General features: G+C 40.1%; 1 protein-coding gene and 1 long non-coding RNA gene across 2 annotated transcripts in view; one reads left to right on the top strand and one right to left on the bottom strand.

Moving 5' to 3' along the window:
- Window positions 1-1,595: 1,595 nt before the first annotated feature.
- The window catches only part of LOC146325650 (uncharacterized), a 39,631-nt gene continuing 21,861 nt past the window's right edge, over window positions 1,596-19,365 (top strand). Inside the window, exon 1 of the long non-coding RNA XR_014770727.1 lies at window positions 1,596-1,734. This is a non-coding gene — a long non-coding RNA (uncharacterized LOC146325650). The remainder of the gene's footprint in view (window positions 1,735-19,365) is intronic.
- krt8 (keratin 8) lies at window positions 4,892-10,225 on the bottom strand. The gene is made up of 8 exons (XM_084721780.1): window positions 9,702-10,225; window positions 7,855-8,063; window positions 7,097-7,157; window positions 6,894-6,989; window positions 6,506-6,670; window positions 6,261-6,386; window positions 5,895-6,159; window positions 4,892-5,754 (listed from the first exon to the last, which is right to left on the bottom strand). Exons 1-8 carry the CDS (start codon window positions 10,098-10,100, stop codon window positions 5,501-5,503), a joined length of 1,575 nt encoding a protein of 524 aa, XP_084577906.1. The 5' UTR covers window positions 10,101-10,225; the 3' UTR covers window positions 4,892-5,500.

Genomic DNA, 19,365 nt, shown 5'->3' with positions numbered 1-19,365 from the left:
TAACTTGATTACTTTATATGTTAAATAATACTTTTTTGATAAATAACTTATCTTGCTATGTTTTATGTTGGTTCTTAGGTTTAATAATTGTTTGTCCAGATATCTTTCTTTTATTGTGTGAATGCATATTTAGATTAATAGCTGTAATTATACTCATTTAAATGTAGGCTAAGCTAATTTGTTTGTGTGTGTGCTATTCACACTTTACACTCAGTCTTTAAGTAAACTGACATGTTTTTTTCTTGGGCTGCTGCTTTCACACACCATCCTGGTCACCAGTATCATCACCCACAGTCCCAAAACATTTTTGTACAAATAGTAGTAGTAGGCCTATTGACAGGTTAGCTAGTAGCTAGCTAACTGGATTTTTGTGTAGCGAATGCTAGTGGTTGCTCTGTGTTCTGTGTAGCTAACGTTGTCACCTAGCCTTTCTAGCTAACAATAGAGGTTGGTCTGTGTAGCTAACATTGGCGGTTTGTCCGTGTAGCTAACGTTAGTGGCTGGTCTGTGTTGCTAACGTTAGCAGTTAGTCTTGGATGATGACAGTATTTCACTGTTGAAGGCAGAACTGTCACTGGCAGAACCTATTTCTGGGGCTGCTGTGTTTACTCACACACCATCCCAGCCATAAGCATCAACACCTAAAACATTTTTCTCCAGGAGTAGTAGTAGGCCTATTGACTGGTTAGTCAACTAACTGGATTTCTCTGTAGCTAGTATTAGTGGTTGGTCTGTGTAGAGGAGGTGTGTGTAGCTAATGACCGCAGTCGGTCTTTGTCGACTGCACATTCATTAATTCATTGGGCCATATAAGCAGAACGTAAACCAGGAAACTTGAAAACTTTTTCGGCTGATGCACCAGGTGAGCAACTCTCAACGGACTGATGGGCTTTGTTCAGTATAATATATCCATGGTTCTGTGAAGCTAACGACAGAAACTGATCTGTGTAGCTAATGATAGCAATTAGTCTGTGTAGCTAATGTTAGCTGTTGGTCTTGTAAATGTTACTTTAAATTAGATGTTGAGTTCTTGGATGATGACAGTGTTTTCACAGCTGAAGCCATAACTGTCACGTACTGTGATGTTTTTCCGCTTTTCTCATTTCAAGACGAAATAATGTCAAAATTTCACTATAATTATTTCACAAATGTTCAATTAGCTGGTTTCATCTGAGACCAGAGTGGTGTTGTGAGACTCAAGTGTGTGCACTGTGCATGGTGCATGTTTTTACTTAATGTATTTATAATCTGATTACATGGTTTTTTTTTTTCCTCTGTAACTATAATGGAAGACCTTTTTTTAAAAAAATCCTTCTTATGTAATCCCATTACATGTAATCCACTACTTCCCAAGCCTGGTAGTAAGTAGTACACAGTACATACAGAAGCTATAAGATCTATTCAGCAAAATTTGTCAAAACTGAATGAATGTGAAGTGGTTGCTAGTAACTCCCTTCTAGTGTAAGGTAGTAAAATGGATGCCGGCTCAGGTTTCTACATGCTGAACTGCTGAATCTTACTGCTCCACCCTCCTGGGTATTCTTCAATAAAGGGCGATAATTTCTGTCTATGTCATATTATGCGATTTAATTTGTATAGAACTCCTGATATGAGACAAAGATTCTTCTTCTTTTCTTTCTTCTCTTTCTGTGGATCAGGACTTACTTTTTGGGAAGCTGCAGGGAGACACTTCAGAGACAACGCATCTAGCTGTGTCATGAGCCAGTATGCAAAGTAAGCAAACACACACTGACATACACGCAACCGCTTTGTGTTCATATTGTCTCGCTGATCTTGGCATTCATGGAGTCTGATTGACAGCAAGAAACATGTAATTTAATTACATTACAAAGGGTTTGGGAACATTTTAATACTAGTCTCTGAGTCTTACTGCATCCAAGAATCTGGCAACACATTTCTATAATGTAAAGGCATGTACTGTTCAGTGTTCACGCCTTCCTGCCCGCTCAACGGATACAACATGCATTTCATTCCAAAATAGATTGTGTTTTTCCCCCACGTCGTGTTTTTGGCTTTTGTCACTCTCATCCTGTTCAGCACTCAAGCTTGATATTCCAGTCATACACACATGCACACACGTACACATAGAGGGTGTGCCTGACAGTAACCTTGAGTACCCCTGTGAGAGGGCACATCCTGACCTGCAGGGTGACACTCTCAGTTCTAGTGATGAGATGTTGCCCCCTGGTGGTGAATTTGTGAAACCAGATGGAAACATTATTTTAATATTTTCTGTATGCACTCATGCCTGTGTGTCTGTTTGCACTCTTACTAAATTATGGGTAAGGATAGAGTTGCTTATAAAAACCCAGGACAAAACTTTACTTATTCTCAAAAAGCACACTTTAGGAAGAAATTACAGTGTTTGACAAGTTACTCAGAAGGAGTATTAAGTTACTTTTTTGGTTATTGCTCGTATAAAAAGTAATAATATTACTTAACTTACTCCTTAGTATCAAGAGTAACTTGTTACATTACTTGTTACTTCTGTACCAAAGCTGAACTGCTGATCCACTGAACTGTTAAAAGGACAGTTCACCCAAAAATACAACATATGTTTTCCCTGGTCTGTACTGCTATTTATCCATCTAGAATTTTTTGGTGTGAGTTGCAGAGTTTTGGAGCTATTAGCTGTCTGTCTATTAGAAAGGAAGTAGTTTCAGCAGATTCTAAAGTAGCTCCAAAACTCCTCACAACGAGATCTGTGGATTAATCTTCAGTAACCAGGTAATGATTTCTGAATTTCTGTTGTCCCAATATATTGGAGTGAAGGCAGACATCTCTAAGGCCGATATCTCTAAAATTCTGCAACTCACCCCCAAAAATCTAGATGGATATCCCTTTAAAGTGCTGGGAATTTAATTTAGAGTCATGTTTTTACCAGATCCATGTTGTTTCTATTAAATGCAGTTAAATGGAATTAATGCAGACGACCTCAAACCTCCACACAACAAAGGTGAAAGTTTAGAGTTCCAATGATTATTCAATTAATCGATTAGTCATTTGAAAGAAAATTAATTGCCAACTATTTTGATAATCGTTTTAGTCATTTTTCAAGTGAAATTGCCAATCATTTACTTGTTCCAGCTTCTTAAATGTGAGAACTTGTGGCATTTCTTTGTTGTTTGTGAGTAGGTGAACAAATTACTAAATTGAACTAAATATGAAATATGAAAGCATCACTTTATTCTTTGGAAAGTTCTGTTGAGCATTTTTCACTTTTTGAGATTTTATAAACAAAATGATTAATCAATTAATAATAAAAACAATCAGAAGATTAATCATTATTTGAAAATAATCATTATTTCCAGCAACTGGATTGGAATTTTGGAAAATTCAGCTGAATTTTAGTTTTCTTTTCAAACCTTACTTAACAGTTTCAAGGCAGCATGGAAACTAACTTTTTCAAATTAAAATGAAGAGTTTATTTTTTTACAGTGTACTGCCAAGATACACAGAGAAGGGAAAAAGTTGAAAGACGTCAAAATTCCAGCAACACATAGTACATAGAAGTAGTAATACTGTGTATATTACAATAGTATATCACTCATTGGATCACTGTATTTTTAGGGGGGTTTGATTTTCACTCTTCAGTCATGCTGGAAAATATATTTTAAAAGATCAAACCTTGTAACAGGCGAACCTCCTGGTGATTAAATTTTTAATTTAATTGAGACATAAACTCAGTCAGAGCAAGGGTGTTGCTTATTCCCACTTTTTTGAAAGCAGGAAGTGAGATGGGGGACCTTAGAATATAGCTAACCCTTTTTTTTATGCCTGATTAAATCATGTTTCTGTAAAAATCTGAGTTGATCATGGCCTTGCGGGCCACATGAAACCTTTCAGTGGGCTGCTTCCAGTCCCCTGGCTGCATTTTGCCCAGGTCAAGTGTGGCTATATTATTTTAGTCACAGGTGTCACTATTTTACCTATCATTCTACCCAGTTGTATCACTGATATGAGTCATTAGTACACCCAACCACCAGAGGGCAGCAACATCTAAAGTTTAAACCTAGAAACTACAGGACAACTTTGTAGTCTTTTATTAGACCATAGAAGAGGAAGACCCACAGGATGTTAACTAAGTGTTGCTAGAGATGATGCCAGTTTATATTGGAATATGTGTGTGTGTGTGTGTGTGTGTGTGTGTGTGTGTGTGTGTGTGTGTAATGCTTAAAATGGATTCTCAGTATCTAAATATGGCCAGTGAAGTGTTATTTATTTTAAGCTGAGACAGATCCTAAGGTTTACCTCAATCCAGATCAGTCATTGGTCAGTTTTCAGTTTCTGACATATGCTACCCGACAGTCTGGGAGTCAGACCCCTCAGTGGGGGTCACAAGATAATTTCCAGGGGTTGCCAGATGATTGTGGAGAATAAAAATATTGTGGCAAGCGGCTAATTCAATAAAATGGCAACCTCAACAAGAGTTGAAACTATAATGTTTTGTAACATAAATAGCAATACTTTACAAACTACTCAGTCCAGCACTAGGCATGATGGGAAATGAGGGCTGTAATTTAGACTGGGCAAAAGGTTGAGAACGACCATCCTTCAAACACTATTAAACTTGTATTTGACAAAATAAAAATATATTAGGGTTTTTTAATTTAGTGTTCAATACATATACAGTAATGTACTGTATACAGTATATATGTACATATATTCACATATAACATAAGTCAAGAGTGATGAGTAATTTGGAGGGCTTTTATTAGTTGCCATTAAAGGAATGAGAGAGACCTTTTTCCGATTACAGACTCTAGATGCTATTTAAAATTGTCCCTGTGAGGTTTTTTTTAGAATTTAAGTTAGGTCATGTTATCTACATTATCTCATTGAATCATCATTGGCAATTAAGGCAAACACATTCTTGTTTTCAGTAAACACATTTTTATTTGGTTCGGTAGCAAAAACAGCACCTCAGGACAACAGTATGATGTGGGCAGTCTCCTAAGGGGTCGAACAGTTTCAGTTACAGGACACGCACAGGGAAGACATGCACTACCTACTGTAGCAGGCAATTTTAAGACATTAGCTAACCAACAACGCTCAAGCACTGTTTCAGTACATTCACATTCCTTTGACAACACCTCAGTCCATTTGATGCAACACCGTTTGAAGGAAACAGCCTTTCATGTATGAAACAGCTGTAGATTTCAAGGGAGTGTTATATATATCTTTTCAAACTTGCAATTTGCCCAGTTTTTATCTCACTTTGTGAGACAAAACCACTTTTTTTAGTACAGACAGTCAGACATCAGACATACAAAATAAACTCTTTGGTCCCTTTCAGATCTTTGGTAGTGTTAGGATCGTTTATTGCTTCATGAAAAACATAATTAGGCTCTATCACAGAGTGGCTGGCAAGCGTTTGACTTCAGACTTGTTTGTTACAATAGTTGGGGGGTGAACTGTAAGTATAAAACTACCACAGAGGAGATAGCAGACAAGTAGCTACACCTCTAAACTAGACAGCTCAATCCTCAATGACCTCAGAAGACTCGGACACCACTCTGCCATCCTTGGTTTCGATCATCTTGATTACAACGTTCTTCTTGCTCTGGGTGCTGTAGCCGCCGGAACTGCCACCACTGAAGCCACTGCCGCTGCCGCTGCCGTATGCGCTGCCGCCATAGCTGCCGCCTCCATATCCGCCGCTAGAAAAACCGCTGGAGTAGCTGCTTGAGTAGCTGCTCTTCATGCTGTCCATGGGGAAGCCGCTGTAGCTTGCTGGTGAGAGAAAGGAGGAAGGAAAAAAACAATCAGGAATCAGTTCAAACTTAAGAATGAAACAGAACCCAATCATTGAAGACTGTTTGGTCAAAGAGTCAAAGAAGTCAAAGAAGGCAAGGTCAACGAAGACGACTTACTGCTCTGTTGGGAGATGTTGATAGCCTTGATGCCGTTTGCCAGCCTGTCCTCCTCTCCCTCCAGTAGTTTCCTGTAGGTGGCGATCTCAATGTCCAGAGCCAGCTTGACGTTCATCAGGTCCTGGTATTCTCTGATCTGGCGGGCCATGTCCTGTTTGGCTCTCTGCAGGGCGTCTTCCAGGTCCTTGATGCGTGCCTTGGCGTCCTTCACTGCCATTTCACCGCGCTCCTCAGCCTCAGCAATCTGGGCCTCTAGGTTGGCACGCTGGGGAAGATTTTTTTTTTAAATTAGGTTTTGTCCCCATTCCTGATTGTTAAATGACACTACAAACTATAAAATGAGATTAAAAACACTCCTTTCCATACCTGTCCCTTGACGGCATCAATCTCTGATGTCAGTCTCTGGATCATGCGGTTCAGGTCTGCAATCTCTGTCTTGGTAGACCTCAGGTCATCTCCGTATTTGCTGGCGGATGTCTGCATCTCCTCATACTAAATAAAATGAGAAAAACAACTTTACAAACTGAAAACCCTACTGACCAAAATTCTTTGTGAAAAAAAAAAGAAAGAAACCCGAACACAAGGAAGATTCAAAAGGAGCTGTCAATCACCTTGGTCCTGTACCACGTCTCTGCCTCGGCACGGCTGCGGTTGGCGATGTCCTCATACTGAGCCCTGACTTCAGCCACAATGGCGTCCATGTCCAGGTTGCGGCTGTTGTCCATCTCCACGATGACTGAAGTGTCCTTGATCTGGCTCTGGAGCTCACGCAGTTCCTGAAGGAAAAGCGAGAAAAAGAGAAGATTAGTACTGCCAGGGATGGCAATAGGCCAGTCAAGATACTAAACAGATGTTGAGAAAACCACAAACATCTCAAGCATGATATGACTGGATTGTTACATTACAAATAATGCTGATGAAAGCAGTGAGTGGTTTGGAGGTTGGCAGCTTTAAAGCCAGGAGGAAAAGTTGGAAGTCAAGAACGCCACTGAGCCGTACCTCCTCGTAGATCGACCTGAGGAAGTTGATCTCATCTGTCAGACTCTCCAGCTTGGCCTCCAGCTCAACCTTATTCATGTAGGCCTCATCGACATCCTGGAACCAATAAAAAATATTTGTTAGACAAGGAAAAAAGTACTAAAAGAAACTGCGCACAAGGTATTAAATTTGCCAGGACAAGCTGAGCAAATGGTGCTGCTGACCTTCTTGATGAGGACAAAGTCATTCTCACACTCTGTGCGCTTGTTGATCTCATCTTCATACCTTAGAGAAACAAAATTACAGTTCACAGTTAGGTGCTGAATATTCATTCACTCAAAGAGTCAGTTTTTAAAGATTATATGCTAATGTAACACTAGGAGGCGCAAGCAGTCCATCCCTAACACTTGTACTCCTTTGGGACATTTCTCTCACACGGTTTCTGTTGACTCAGGGCCAAGCGTGAGAGGTGTGTTACTGATATTTCTCCCTTGGGACTCGTCTGAACTCAGCCGATATGATCCATCTGGCTGTGGACAACTGACAATCATGTGCAGCACTGTTGTACCTGCTTGTGTTCGAGGCATGTGCGTGTCATCATGCAAGCAAGCATTAGACGGCTTCGCTGACAGCCAACTCTGTTAAATGATTTTATACCCTCGGTCATATGTAACTGAATTAGGTCATGCTTCCTTAGTGTTGTAATTCCCTCGAGTTTGTATGACGCAAGACAATGGACAGATGCAGGGAGTTGTCCACAAAAAGATTAACTCAATGTACTGAAACACAAATTCTAAACTGTAGTACATTTAAAGAAGTATTTTACTCATGACCAAAGTTTCTCTGCTATTTGAAACCCATTCAGTACATGAAAAAGATGAATCCTAGGTAGGCCATATGACTCTTTATGTGCTGGAACAGGCCTAACTTTTGAAGGAATTGTTCATGTTTAGCCCCCCTTTGTTGCCCCTTCGACACTCACTTGTTCTTGAAGTCCTCCACCAGGCCCTGCATGTTGTGCAGGTCGGCCTCCAGCTTCATCTTGTCATTGCCAAGGCTGTCCAGCTGTCTGCGCAGGTTGCCGATGTAGGCCTCGAACATGGCGTCGATGTTGGAACGGGTGGTGGTCTGTCCCTGCAGCAGATTCCACTTGGTCTCCAGCATTTTGTTCTGCTGCTCGAGGAAGCGAACCTGATGTGCAGAAAAGAAGCAGAAAATGAAGTTTATTTATAAAGGTCATTAGAAGGCAACCAAACAAAAAGTCCTCATGAAGAATTGGTGACTTTCATGCTTGTTTCCCACAATGAATATGTGAAGATGTATCCCTTGTCATTAGGTATGAATTATTATGAAATTCTCTTTAAAAGGTATCATGTCACTGCAGTCTGTTCTGCCTCAGGGTTCCTAACAATCAATCATCAGGATCAACCTTGCACTCTTTGTTGCTCTTATCTATCTAAGCTGCTGTTGCCTGTGTGTCCAGGCTGGCTGCACTTTTCCAAAGGAAGGCCTGACGTATACGTGCATCCTGACAGGAGGTAGGGGGTGTGGGGGGAACAAGACAAGGTTGGAAAAACCCTGTGATGGAGGAATTGAGCTGATTAACCCTTCTCATGCATGTCTTCCTGTTTTTGTACTGCCAGAGAGGATGACAAATGCATAGGGAAGAGGGGGATGAACCGACATTGCATCCCCTGGTTGATGCAGAAAAGTAAATATTTAACTGCATTATGGATGTGATGAGGGAGGAGAAAGTCAGAGGGGGGGATGAGGACTTATTAGCTAAAGAGAGGGGGAGGTGTAGAGTGAAAAGGTGGGGTGTTTGCATATTTGTGAACAGTAAAGGCAAGGTAGTCAAAGCAGATATGTGACTCAGTGGACCTTGCTCCCTGACAGGTGAGATCCACTTATGGGCTTCATTTGGAGTAAATACAGATGATAAAGTGCCTCCAAATGCACCAGAAGATAACCACAGGATAACAGATAATAGCGTGGAATTCATCTGGTCTGCGTTGGAGCATGCAAACTCCTTCCTTTGATCATTGCGCCGGCAAGAGAGTTGATATGTAGCCAGTTAGATGGCATTGACCAGAACATGAAACCAACCGGCCTTTTTAAATATTAACCCACTGCAGAGGCCTCAGAGGACACATATACTCCTGAGTATTACATAAAACTGGACTCACATGCTTATTTCACTTAATAAAACTCAATCTTTTAATGCTCCCAGTGGACACTCCTTTTAAAATGTGTCTTGTGAAAGAAAGTATTGTGATTAAGGTAACAATAGCGCTCACTTCTGCCTGTGTGTCTATGTGTCTGTGAGGGGTGGGGGCCACCAGGGCAGTAGAAAGGGCCACACCCCAGCTGAGGGAGGGACCATTCCCAAGGTAACTCGTATCACAAGCCCTGAGCTCTGCCCTGACACACCCTTTGCTTTCTCTCCCTCTCTCTTTGTCTTTCTCAGTCTCTCCTTTCTGCAAGTCTGTTTTTCATCACTATAAAAGGGCAGCCTGAGCCAAAAGATAGAGCGCCTAACCCTGAGTTTGCAGCATGTAACTTTTTTCCTCCTTGTGGGAGGTGACGAAAGCAGACAGGGGGATAAATCAATTTTCTACGTGCAGCAGTAGAGCAGATATCAGCATTACAGGACATGTGGCAAACATATGGCCTCTACATCAAATATTACATAACAACGTCACAGCACTGAAGAGTTTAGCTTTTTGGACTCCTCTGGAACTGAGCCTTTCCACCCACCTAAAGAAGTTTCTGTCTGTTTCAAGAGAATAATAAGTGCCTTGGCAACCTGCTCATGACACACACTCTTACCTTGTCAATGAAGGAGGCAAAGCGGTTGTTGAGGGTCTTGATCTGTTCCTTCTCCTGGGTGCGGACAGCCTGGATGGTGGGGTCAATCTCGAGGTTCAGGGGTGCCAGCAGGCTCTTGTTCACAGTCACGGCGGTGATGGGGGCCTGAACAGCCATCCCACCACCAAAGCCACCAATGCTTCCACTAAAGCCTGCGCCACTCATGCTTGAGCCCAGGCCATAGGAAGAGCTGGCGGTGATGCCAGGTCCTCCAAAGCTCCTGCCGCCTCCTCCGATGCTACTCTTGACAGTAAAGCTCCTACGGGTAGACATACCTGGTCCAGCGTAGGAGCTGCTGCTGAAGCTCCGTGGGGCTGCAGAGCTCCTCACAGTGTAACTGCTGGTCTTATAACTCGACATACTGAAATCTGGAGAAGGTTTTTTCTTTTGGATGAGTCTGTGAATGTCAGACCAGATGGCTCGGTCGGCAAGGCAGGCAGGCAGGCAGGCCAGCAGAGGGGAGAGACCGGAGTTGATAGAAAGGAGAAGAAACTACTGAGGAGTTTTAAAGCCTGTTGCTGTGGGAGGGGACTATGGTGAGCTGCCATTGGCTGCAGGTCGGGCTCAGAGAAGGAGGCAGGGCTGTAACACTACACTTGTATGACACATAGTCCAGTCACTCAAAACCATTACCTGGTCTTTCTACAAGCTTCTCTGTGTTGTTAAAGAAAACCTGGTCGTTAGAGAGGATTGTGGAGTGGTCAAATTCTTTGCTCTAATCTCATCTGTGTGTGTGTGTGTGTGTGTGTGTGTGTGTGTGTGTGTGTGTGTGTGTGTGTGTGTGTGTGTGTGTGTGTGTGTGTGTGTGTATCTCCAGGTAAAAGTATTCAAACACACCCCAGCTAATTCAAGATGTAAGACTGGGAGGTCTGGTCAAATTTAAAAAACAATCACTTACATCCAGCAGCTAGCTATTAGAGAAAGTGCAGTGTGTTTGTGTGTGGTTAATGAGAGGTTCAGAGTTTAGACAGAAATGTTAAAATTGTTGACTTAATTCAGTTCATCGTACAGTTCAGTTCAGTACACTACAAGCTCACCTCAGCTGTTTTACATACTGAAATATACAGGAGGTTACTACATAACACACAACACAGCATAAAACTGCAAATTGTTTTTGTAAAAAAAATACATAGAATTGCTACCAGGCGAGACCATGGTCACTGGATTATTCTATATTTCCATGTTTTGCAATTTTCACAAGACCTAACACTTGACTAATACTGGGTCTGAATAATACCTAGAACAATCATTACTGTCATTACTGATTGGTAATTACTGATGGTCCCAGGACCAAGTAACCAGTAGGCTAAATATCAAGTCTATGCACTCAAGACTCAAATCACATCCCAAGTCAAGTGTCATCATTAATTTACAAAGTTACTTAGCTGTTAAGCAGGGTTGGGTTGCAATAGATTCCATGTAATCACGATTATTTAATCAGATCAATAAAAATAAGTAACTGTAATCAGCCCAGATTACAGTTGAACATGTGTAATTAGATTATAGTTACACTGTCATGTATTTCTTGGTTACAGTTTTAGTTATATCTTTAACCTACAGCAGTTTTAAATTATCAAACTTATTTTTTCATGATAAGGTATACTCCATTAACTCATAAAAAGCATGAAAAAAGTAAACTGTGACTGTGTCCAGTGTTTTGGATGAGGCTCAATATGTTCAGTGTTTGATTTTGAAGTAATCCAAAAGTATTCAGAATAGATTGCATTTTTTTTGTAATCCAATGATTATGTTACCAATTACAAAAACTGTAATGTAACTTGTATTCAGTAACTGACTACATTTTAAAGTAGTCTGCCCCAATGCTGATGTTAAGCTAATGTTAGCTAAGCAATGATTGCTAACTATGTTAATATTTGCCTTGATTTACTGTTCTTTGTGCAACTTCAAATGTCAGACAAAGTTGGAAGTTGTTGCATCTCCTTCTGTATTTCTCAGCAATCTGCAACTCAGATCATTTGAGTGGTCATAAATACTGAAAAAGCAACTGGATGTCATACATCATATAGCATCACACCAAAGCATCACATCATCAAACTCAAAAAGATTGGCAAGTCCACCAGCCAGGTAGCATATGTTTATTTCAGCATTCAAGCATTTGTAAAGCAAGAGTATAACCGTTACCTAAGCAGTTTTGGATGCTTTAGGGCTCAGAATTCCTTGGCTGCTGCAAGCAACCCCTAGTCTTGTTCTGAATATAACACGTACCACATGTACTGCTGTGTATGTGCAAACCAGGTGAACTGCACTAACCAGCTGGCTTTAATTACTGTGGAGCAAGAAGTACATCAGGGTAACGCCACTGAGCCTGAGGCTTTTAAAAACAATGGATGCAGGTGTCAGAGTTAATTTATCATTAAGCCCATATCTGCCTGTGTGCAGGCTTGGGAAAATGTACTCAAAAACCTGCATGTTTAGATTCATAGCAGTAATTATGATCATTTAAATGTACTTTGTTAAGTAGCTAACCACACTTCACACTCAAACTTCAAGTAAACTGACAAAAAATTATTCTGGGGCTGGTGTTTATACCCCAGGATACAGTCCCAAAATATATATATTTTTTTTCAGTCACAGTGGTGTTAACAGGTTAACTAAATGGATTTTATGTGTGAAGCTAATTTTCCACCCAGCGAAGCCATTTCCACCCATGTATTGGCTAACATTAGTGAATGATGGCCAGAGTACCAAAAGTTACACTGACTATAAGCGAATGGTCGGTGTTGCTAACATGAGTGATTGGTCAGTTTAGCTAACCTTAGCAGTTGGTCTGTGTAGCTAGCATGAGCAGTTTGTCTCTGTTGCTAATGTTAGTGGTTGGTCTGTGTTGCCAACATTAGTGATTGTCAGTGTAGCTAACATTAGCATTTAATCTGTGTGGCTAACATTAATGGATGTTCTGTGTAGCTAATGTCTGCAGTCTGTTTTGATAACATTAGCAGTCCATCTGCATAGCTAACATCAGTGATTGGTCTGTGTAGCTAATGTTAGAGGTTTGTCTTTGTAGCTAGCCTTAACGCTTAGTCTGTGTAGCTAACGTTAGCAGTTATAATGTTGAAATGTCCCCCAAGTTTAATATTTTTTACACTAGAGGCTATGATAATGAACTGACTGTAAGATTTGCTGGTTTCACTCAGACCATAGTGGCATTGTGAGACTGTGTGCAGACTGTGCATGGCTGTAGATCATTCTTTATTTTAAAAGTGGGTGTGACTATCTATCAGAGCCGTGATTGCATTATTATTATAAATACCTCGCCATAATTCAAAACTGATGTTCATGAGAGAAGTGCTTACTGTGTAAACATTAGTGAAGAATTCTGATAACAGAGCCACGCTTGCTCGTATCATTTCTGCCTATGCTGGGAGTTAACCGTGTTTCCCACCATGCTGCAGGGTGAAACTCAATGGCGGCTCAACCTTCAACCGTCCTTCCACCAATACCAGCCTTGCATTCCACTCCTCCCTCATTCATTTCCTCCTCCAGTCCCTCACCACGATGAGTCATGAGTCTTGGCATCACCAATCCAACCCCTTCCACCATACCCTCTCTCCTCCATCTTCTCCAACCGTCTTCTTTCCCGCCAGTGGCTTTTGGCCTCATTATCATCATGGAAACATACAGAAATAAAACAAAACTCCATCTTCTTTTACCCGGATCAAGAGCGAAGCATTTGCGACTGCAGGGTTGCAAGGCGCAGAGGGACTGACTCAATCATCCTGAAAAAGAGCATGTGGCAATATCAATATGATGTTGTGAATATGAGTTTGAGCTTTCGCCACATAGGAAACCTCCAGATAAACACTGCTAAAGGGGAATTCACATGACTGCAGTGAAATCACAGTGATCACACAGCAGATTATCACCAGGTTCTGAATCATGCGGGATGTTGATTCTAAACTCCATAGAAACAAGAACAGAGCGCTTTCTCAGAGCGCTCAGAAGTTAATTGAATTTCACTCATTCCATTATAAATTATGAAACAAGTTTTGCTTGATCGCATGACTCTCATTACTTTGGCTACATGACTTTTAACAATATAATAATGTTCTAATGTTCCTTTTGTAGTGTGGACCACTTCTTCTCTGGGCTCTCATCAAACTGCTAAAAATAAAATTCTGGGCTGTGAAAAATAAAAGTAAAATTTTTTTTACTCAAACTTCAGAGTAAAACTTATCAAAGTAAAAAAAAAGTTTAAATTTAAGAAAAATCCACAGATCTCTAAATGACTAAAGTTCAGAGACAGACATGACCACACGCACTTCGTTTTCAGGTGATTGTTCATTAGGGCGGGTTCACATCTAAAGGTCTGGTCCCTGAAATGACACATACAGTACTACACTTCTGTGGTCAGTAAGAATGGTGATTACACAAGAAATCAAGTGCTTTAGAGTTCACTTGACAACAGTCAGAGACCAGCCCCTTCGAGGTGGACCGGAGTCCACATCAGAGTTAGAGTCCAGCATTTACACCAATCGATATGCTCCGGGGTTTGGTTCAACCAGACTAAACAGGGTTGGAGTGAAACCACCCTTAGTTTTGTTTTGTTTTTTTCATTTTTATAGGCAGTATGTATATAATATACTGTCTTTGTTTTTTGTTTTTTTTACTGGTTCAAGTCTTTGTGATTACCTGTCTGACTGGCAGCAGTCAGTGAACTTGTGAACTATTACTGATTAAGGTGTTCTTCAGGGTTCAAGTTCAGGTCCACTTCTTTTTACAGTTTATATTAATTATTTTATTTGATAATTAAATAACTAAATAACTGCCATGCACATCTATATGCTGGTGATACCATATTGCATTATAGTGTTGACTCTGCTCAACTATGTGTAAATGTTTGTTTAATGCTTAAATGTTTTCCAAGCTGCACTCAATGATGTTAAACTTGTACAAAATTGGTTTTCTTTACAAAAATAGAACTGAATTTCCTTGGTGTCAGAAGAAATTTGATGGTTGAAGCTGTTTTTTTCTCTCTGTTATGGATTATAGTGATGTGATTTATAGGTGTTCTTTTGCCTCCACTCTTAATCCCAGCTGTTTGTCATTCTGCTCCGAGGTTTATTACTGGTGATGTTTATAGCATTCATCATTGCATTTTGCTTTCATTTACTTTGTAACTTTTAAATCACTCAGTCTTTTACTCAGCATCATTGTAAATGAGGATCAGCCCTCAGTGATATTAAATTTTAAAGAAAGCTAATATTAGCATTCTATTTGTTACTGCAGATATCAAGATTTGATAAAGAAATTCATGACACCCTTAAAACCATGAAATCAGCAGATTCTCATCAAGTTTGATTTTTCTTATTGGCATTTGTGTGGTCTTACATGTGTGTTCAGGAGATACATGTACATGTGAGGTCAATCCAGCTGTCACTCAATACTGTACAAACAACTGAGAAAACAAAACCTGTTGCAGTAAAACCTGTAGTTTCTTGAAGCCCCCGGTTCATCCAGCTTCTTGTTATAGTGGCGAAACAGGCTTCCAATCATATTTGGACTCTTAACCTGGAGTAAAGCTATAATTATGTGTGGTAATAACAACATATGCGTATGTGGAGAGGTCGACTGGAAGTGTCTTATTTTGAAATTTACCGTGCAGAGGGTGGTGTCAGAGTGCACAGGCTGCCATTCATTCCATTCGGCCTAATCAATGCTAATGAGGCTTTCATCAGGACCAGTCACATGCTTGAAGTGATTGTCACCTTCTGTCATTGCAGCATGAATGGACTGAGGCTGATACCGTATCTGCTGGCTAATCAGCAGGAGGCTGGTACTTCTTGTTTGGTTGTGAGCAGGATTTTACAGCAGGATAAATGGTGTGTTCAGAGATGGACCTTTACACTGTGTGCGCCTTAAGGCTCTATAAACATTCAGAGGACTTATCCAGCTCTGTGTGTCTGTGTATGTGTGGGCAGGCGCTGAGGGTGTGTGTTGATGGATGGGTGTAACTCACCCTTGTGCTCCACTCGGCCGTAAGTGATACACGCACACACACACACACAGGGTGAGGAATGTTTGTCGCGTTAATAATCATCGTGAAAAATGTGTCAAAGTTGCAGGATCTGCAGGGAGAACTCATCATTATCATGAGGCGTGTTTGTTCTCCCTCGACAAAACATCTGTAATCTAGTTCTGAAGAAATTCTGACAGAAACTGATCTCAGACTGTATTTGGCTAACAATAACTTGAAGCTGTCCAGCAGCCCTTCCTGTCAGGATACAGCACAATCACCCTGCATATTTAACAACACTTCTTGTTTTAATGCCCCATTGTGTTGCAATGGAACCTTCTACCATTAAACAGTGAAAGACGACCCTCCCTCTCACATTGCACAGACCTGTTTTACTTCACTTTCCTCTGGAACAGCAGGTTCTTGAAACCTGCTGGAAATAATGTAAATGCCCTAAAGTAGCATTAGCACTTACCTTGCATCAGTTTATCCATGGAATTTATTATCTGTCAGCAAGTGTAACAAAATAATCTCAAAGCTGCTTTTAGAGCTTTTAGTTGGTTTTAAAGATTGAGAGACAACAATTAAAGGCAAAGGTCACAATTTGGACTGGGCTGGATGGGGAGAGAGAGTGCCGCTGTCATGTTGGCCTAAACCATATGTGAGAATGGCAAAACATGACTAGTTCACCATCACTTTCCTTTGAACAAATTGACCCTTCCTCAGTCTCACTCCTTTTTTCTCTGTGCTCCAATAACAGTTGAGCAAGCTTGGTACCCAGTGGTACCTGTTTCCTCTGTTTACATAAACCATGTGATATGCTGTTATTAAAAATATGTTGCTTTCCCTTGAAATATAGTGAATATGAAATATTTTCACTATCCATTTTCTTTTCAGTTGCTGATCAATCAGGGTACAGTGTAATGTTAATGATCTGTCATCATTTTTTCATGATCAGTCAGATTACAGATACATTTCGTAAAAGTGGGGATTATTCGCAGGATTATAATTCCATAGTGAGGAACGATATACTACCATGCAAAGTGCACACAATTTCTAATTCATTATCATGCCCTCTAAAATTCTTCACGAGTGAAAATTTCCCTTTTTTTTATCAATCAATCAATAAATTGTCCACAACAAGAAAAGAACAGGACAAACTAATAAACCTAACAACAAACATAAATCTGCAATCATTAAAGTCCACAGAGTCCAAATTCTCTGATTCAGATTCATAATGTGAATGTTTTCTGGTTTCTCTTCTCCTCTCTTATAGTAAACCGAATATTTTTGAGATGTGGACAAATGAAGAAATTTGAGGACGTCATCTCTGGCTTTTGGAAACACTGATTGACATTTTTCACCATTTTCTGACATTTTATGGACCAAACAACTAATTGACAAATGGAGAAAATTGCTGACAGATTAGTCAATAATGAAAATGATCGTTACAGGAAAGACTTGGAAAATAGGCCCAAACATGGGGAGTGTACGGACATACAAGTCTATGACAGGATTAATTAGTTGAGTAATCATTTTTAGGCATTTTTGAATTAAATAAAGACAAGATTGTGTTTTCAGCTTCTTAAATATGAATATTTAATGGTGTCCTCACTCCTCTCTGACAGTAAAGTGAATAACTTTGAGTTGTGGACAAAACATTCATTAGTTGAAGCCAAAAAAACACTATATTTGGCTAAACTGTGTCACCATATTTTACACTGAGGTAATCCAAAAGTAACAGAACGTAATCAAGTTACATTACTTTAATATTGTGATACTCTGATCACATTACTGACTACATGTTTAACAGGTACTTAGTAACTGTATTGGAATACAGTTCTAAAGTAATCCTCCCAACTCTGGTAGTAGTAGAGGTAACTGTCAAACAGCTGGGTGAGAGAACATCTGTAGCCTATGACTAACATTGTAAATCATAGAACATTGAAGTTTACATGATTCTATACCTGTAAAGCTGTAATTCTATGGGACATATAGGAAAGCATGTTCATCCAACACACCTCTTTCTCTGAGGATATATTGAAGTTACTTGAAAGCCCAGATGATACAGCACACCTTGTGTATCTGTATGAGTTGCCGAAAGGCATGATATAACGTCTGTACTTGACAGCCTGAGAATGAGAACAGGCTTGGAAGACAGTTTTATGCAGACACACACAGAGACATGCTCTCTCCCTCTTTTGGCCTAACATGGCCTATTTATTAAACATAAAAGACAATAATGTAGAAAGATCATCTAGTTTATTTTAGACCAGTATTATCTAAATGTGATTGTGATCTGCCTTGAACAGTGTGTACTCTGGGTGTTTGACAGCTGGTGTTGATGGTGGTTCTGGCAGGGAGCTGCAGCATTTTGTAAGTCTTTTGCGTGCAGAAGTTCGGAGGCAGTCTGCTGAGATGAAGTAAAGGGCTTCTCCACAAGTCATACAGCTTTCTGTAAGCATATGACATAACTTGAAGTGAAAATATGAGAAAGCAGACAGTTTCCTTCCCGGTGATGTAATGGCAACAAACATATGGTGTATGCTATGTAATCAATGTGTTTGTCATCCAAGAGGGAGTAACAGCCAGTGTGAGAGGTATAATGTCATCATGCTACTGACAAACCTTTTAAATTTATGTGAAAAACTACCATGGGATCAAACTTTGGAAAAAATATGTATTGTAGTCAATGACAACAGACAAATCAGTTTTGATCCTGTGCTATGGATTACACATGATGTGGATTATGATCAGCACTAAAACATCTCTGTGCTGGCCGTCCCATTGTTTTCCTATGTACAGAGCGGTGGTGCCCAAGTAAGTAGCACGGCCACTAAAAAAGTAAAAAATTATTCGATCTTTGACTTCATATAGCTGAACTACTGTCCATATTTTTGTATCAGCTATGGTCTCATGGGGAACACTGGAAGGAGCATGACTTCATCTCTTAATTAAGATGACTCTGTGTTGCAGATTTAAATCATATATCTCGACCAAATGTTATTCCAACACTGAATGATACAAAAATAGCCACTGCAAAGCTCACTAGGAATGCATTTATTGTATTATTGTGCTAATTTATGAGTCAGGAAAAATTAATAATATAATGAAGCCAATTATTTGATTTTCCTATGAAAAGAGTCACACACCATTCAAAAGAAACAGGATAAGTTTAATGGTGCTTTTAATTGTGTTTGTTCTGGCTCTGGCTGAGCTTCGACTGTACTTTTTGAAGTTCATTATGTTGTCAACTGTAATAGAAAAACTATATTATATTCAAATACCCAGCCTGTCAAAAGTTAATTGACATACTGCAGACAAAGTGCATCTATCCAGTCAGCGCTGTATGATTAATATTTCATATCTTCACAACACTCAAAGGGATTAAAGGCATGGAGCTATGATGTGCATGTGTGGTCAATGCACCACATTTACCACTACAAGTCATGTGAAATATGTGTTTGTCAGTCGGTGTTGTTTGCGATGCTGTTGAGACACGTGGTATTTTGTTGTTTGCCACATAGAGCTGGCTATTCAAGTTGGCGCACTGTGAGCAGTGTGTGTCGACACCACGCCCACCCTGCTCAAAACCAACACGGCGCCCGTCAGGTTTCAGAGTGCACACTTTACAAATGAAGGAGGTGTGAG

Source organism: Lutjanus erythropterus, chromosome 6 (genome assembly GCF_056507025.1).
Source record: "Lutjanus erythropterus isolate fLutEry1 chromosome 6, fLutEry1.hap2, whole genome shotgun sequence".
In the NCBI taxonomy this organism is placed as follows: Eukaryota; Metazoa; Chordata; class Actinopteri; order Lutjaniformes; family Lutjanidae; genus Lutjanus; species Lutjanus erythropterus.
The sequence above is the reverse complement of the archived record's forward strand: the minus strand, read 5'-3'. Positions and strand labels throughout refer to the sequence as shown.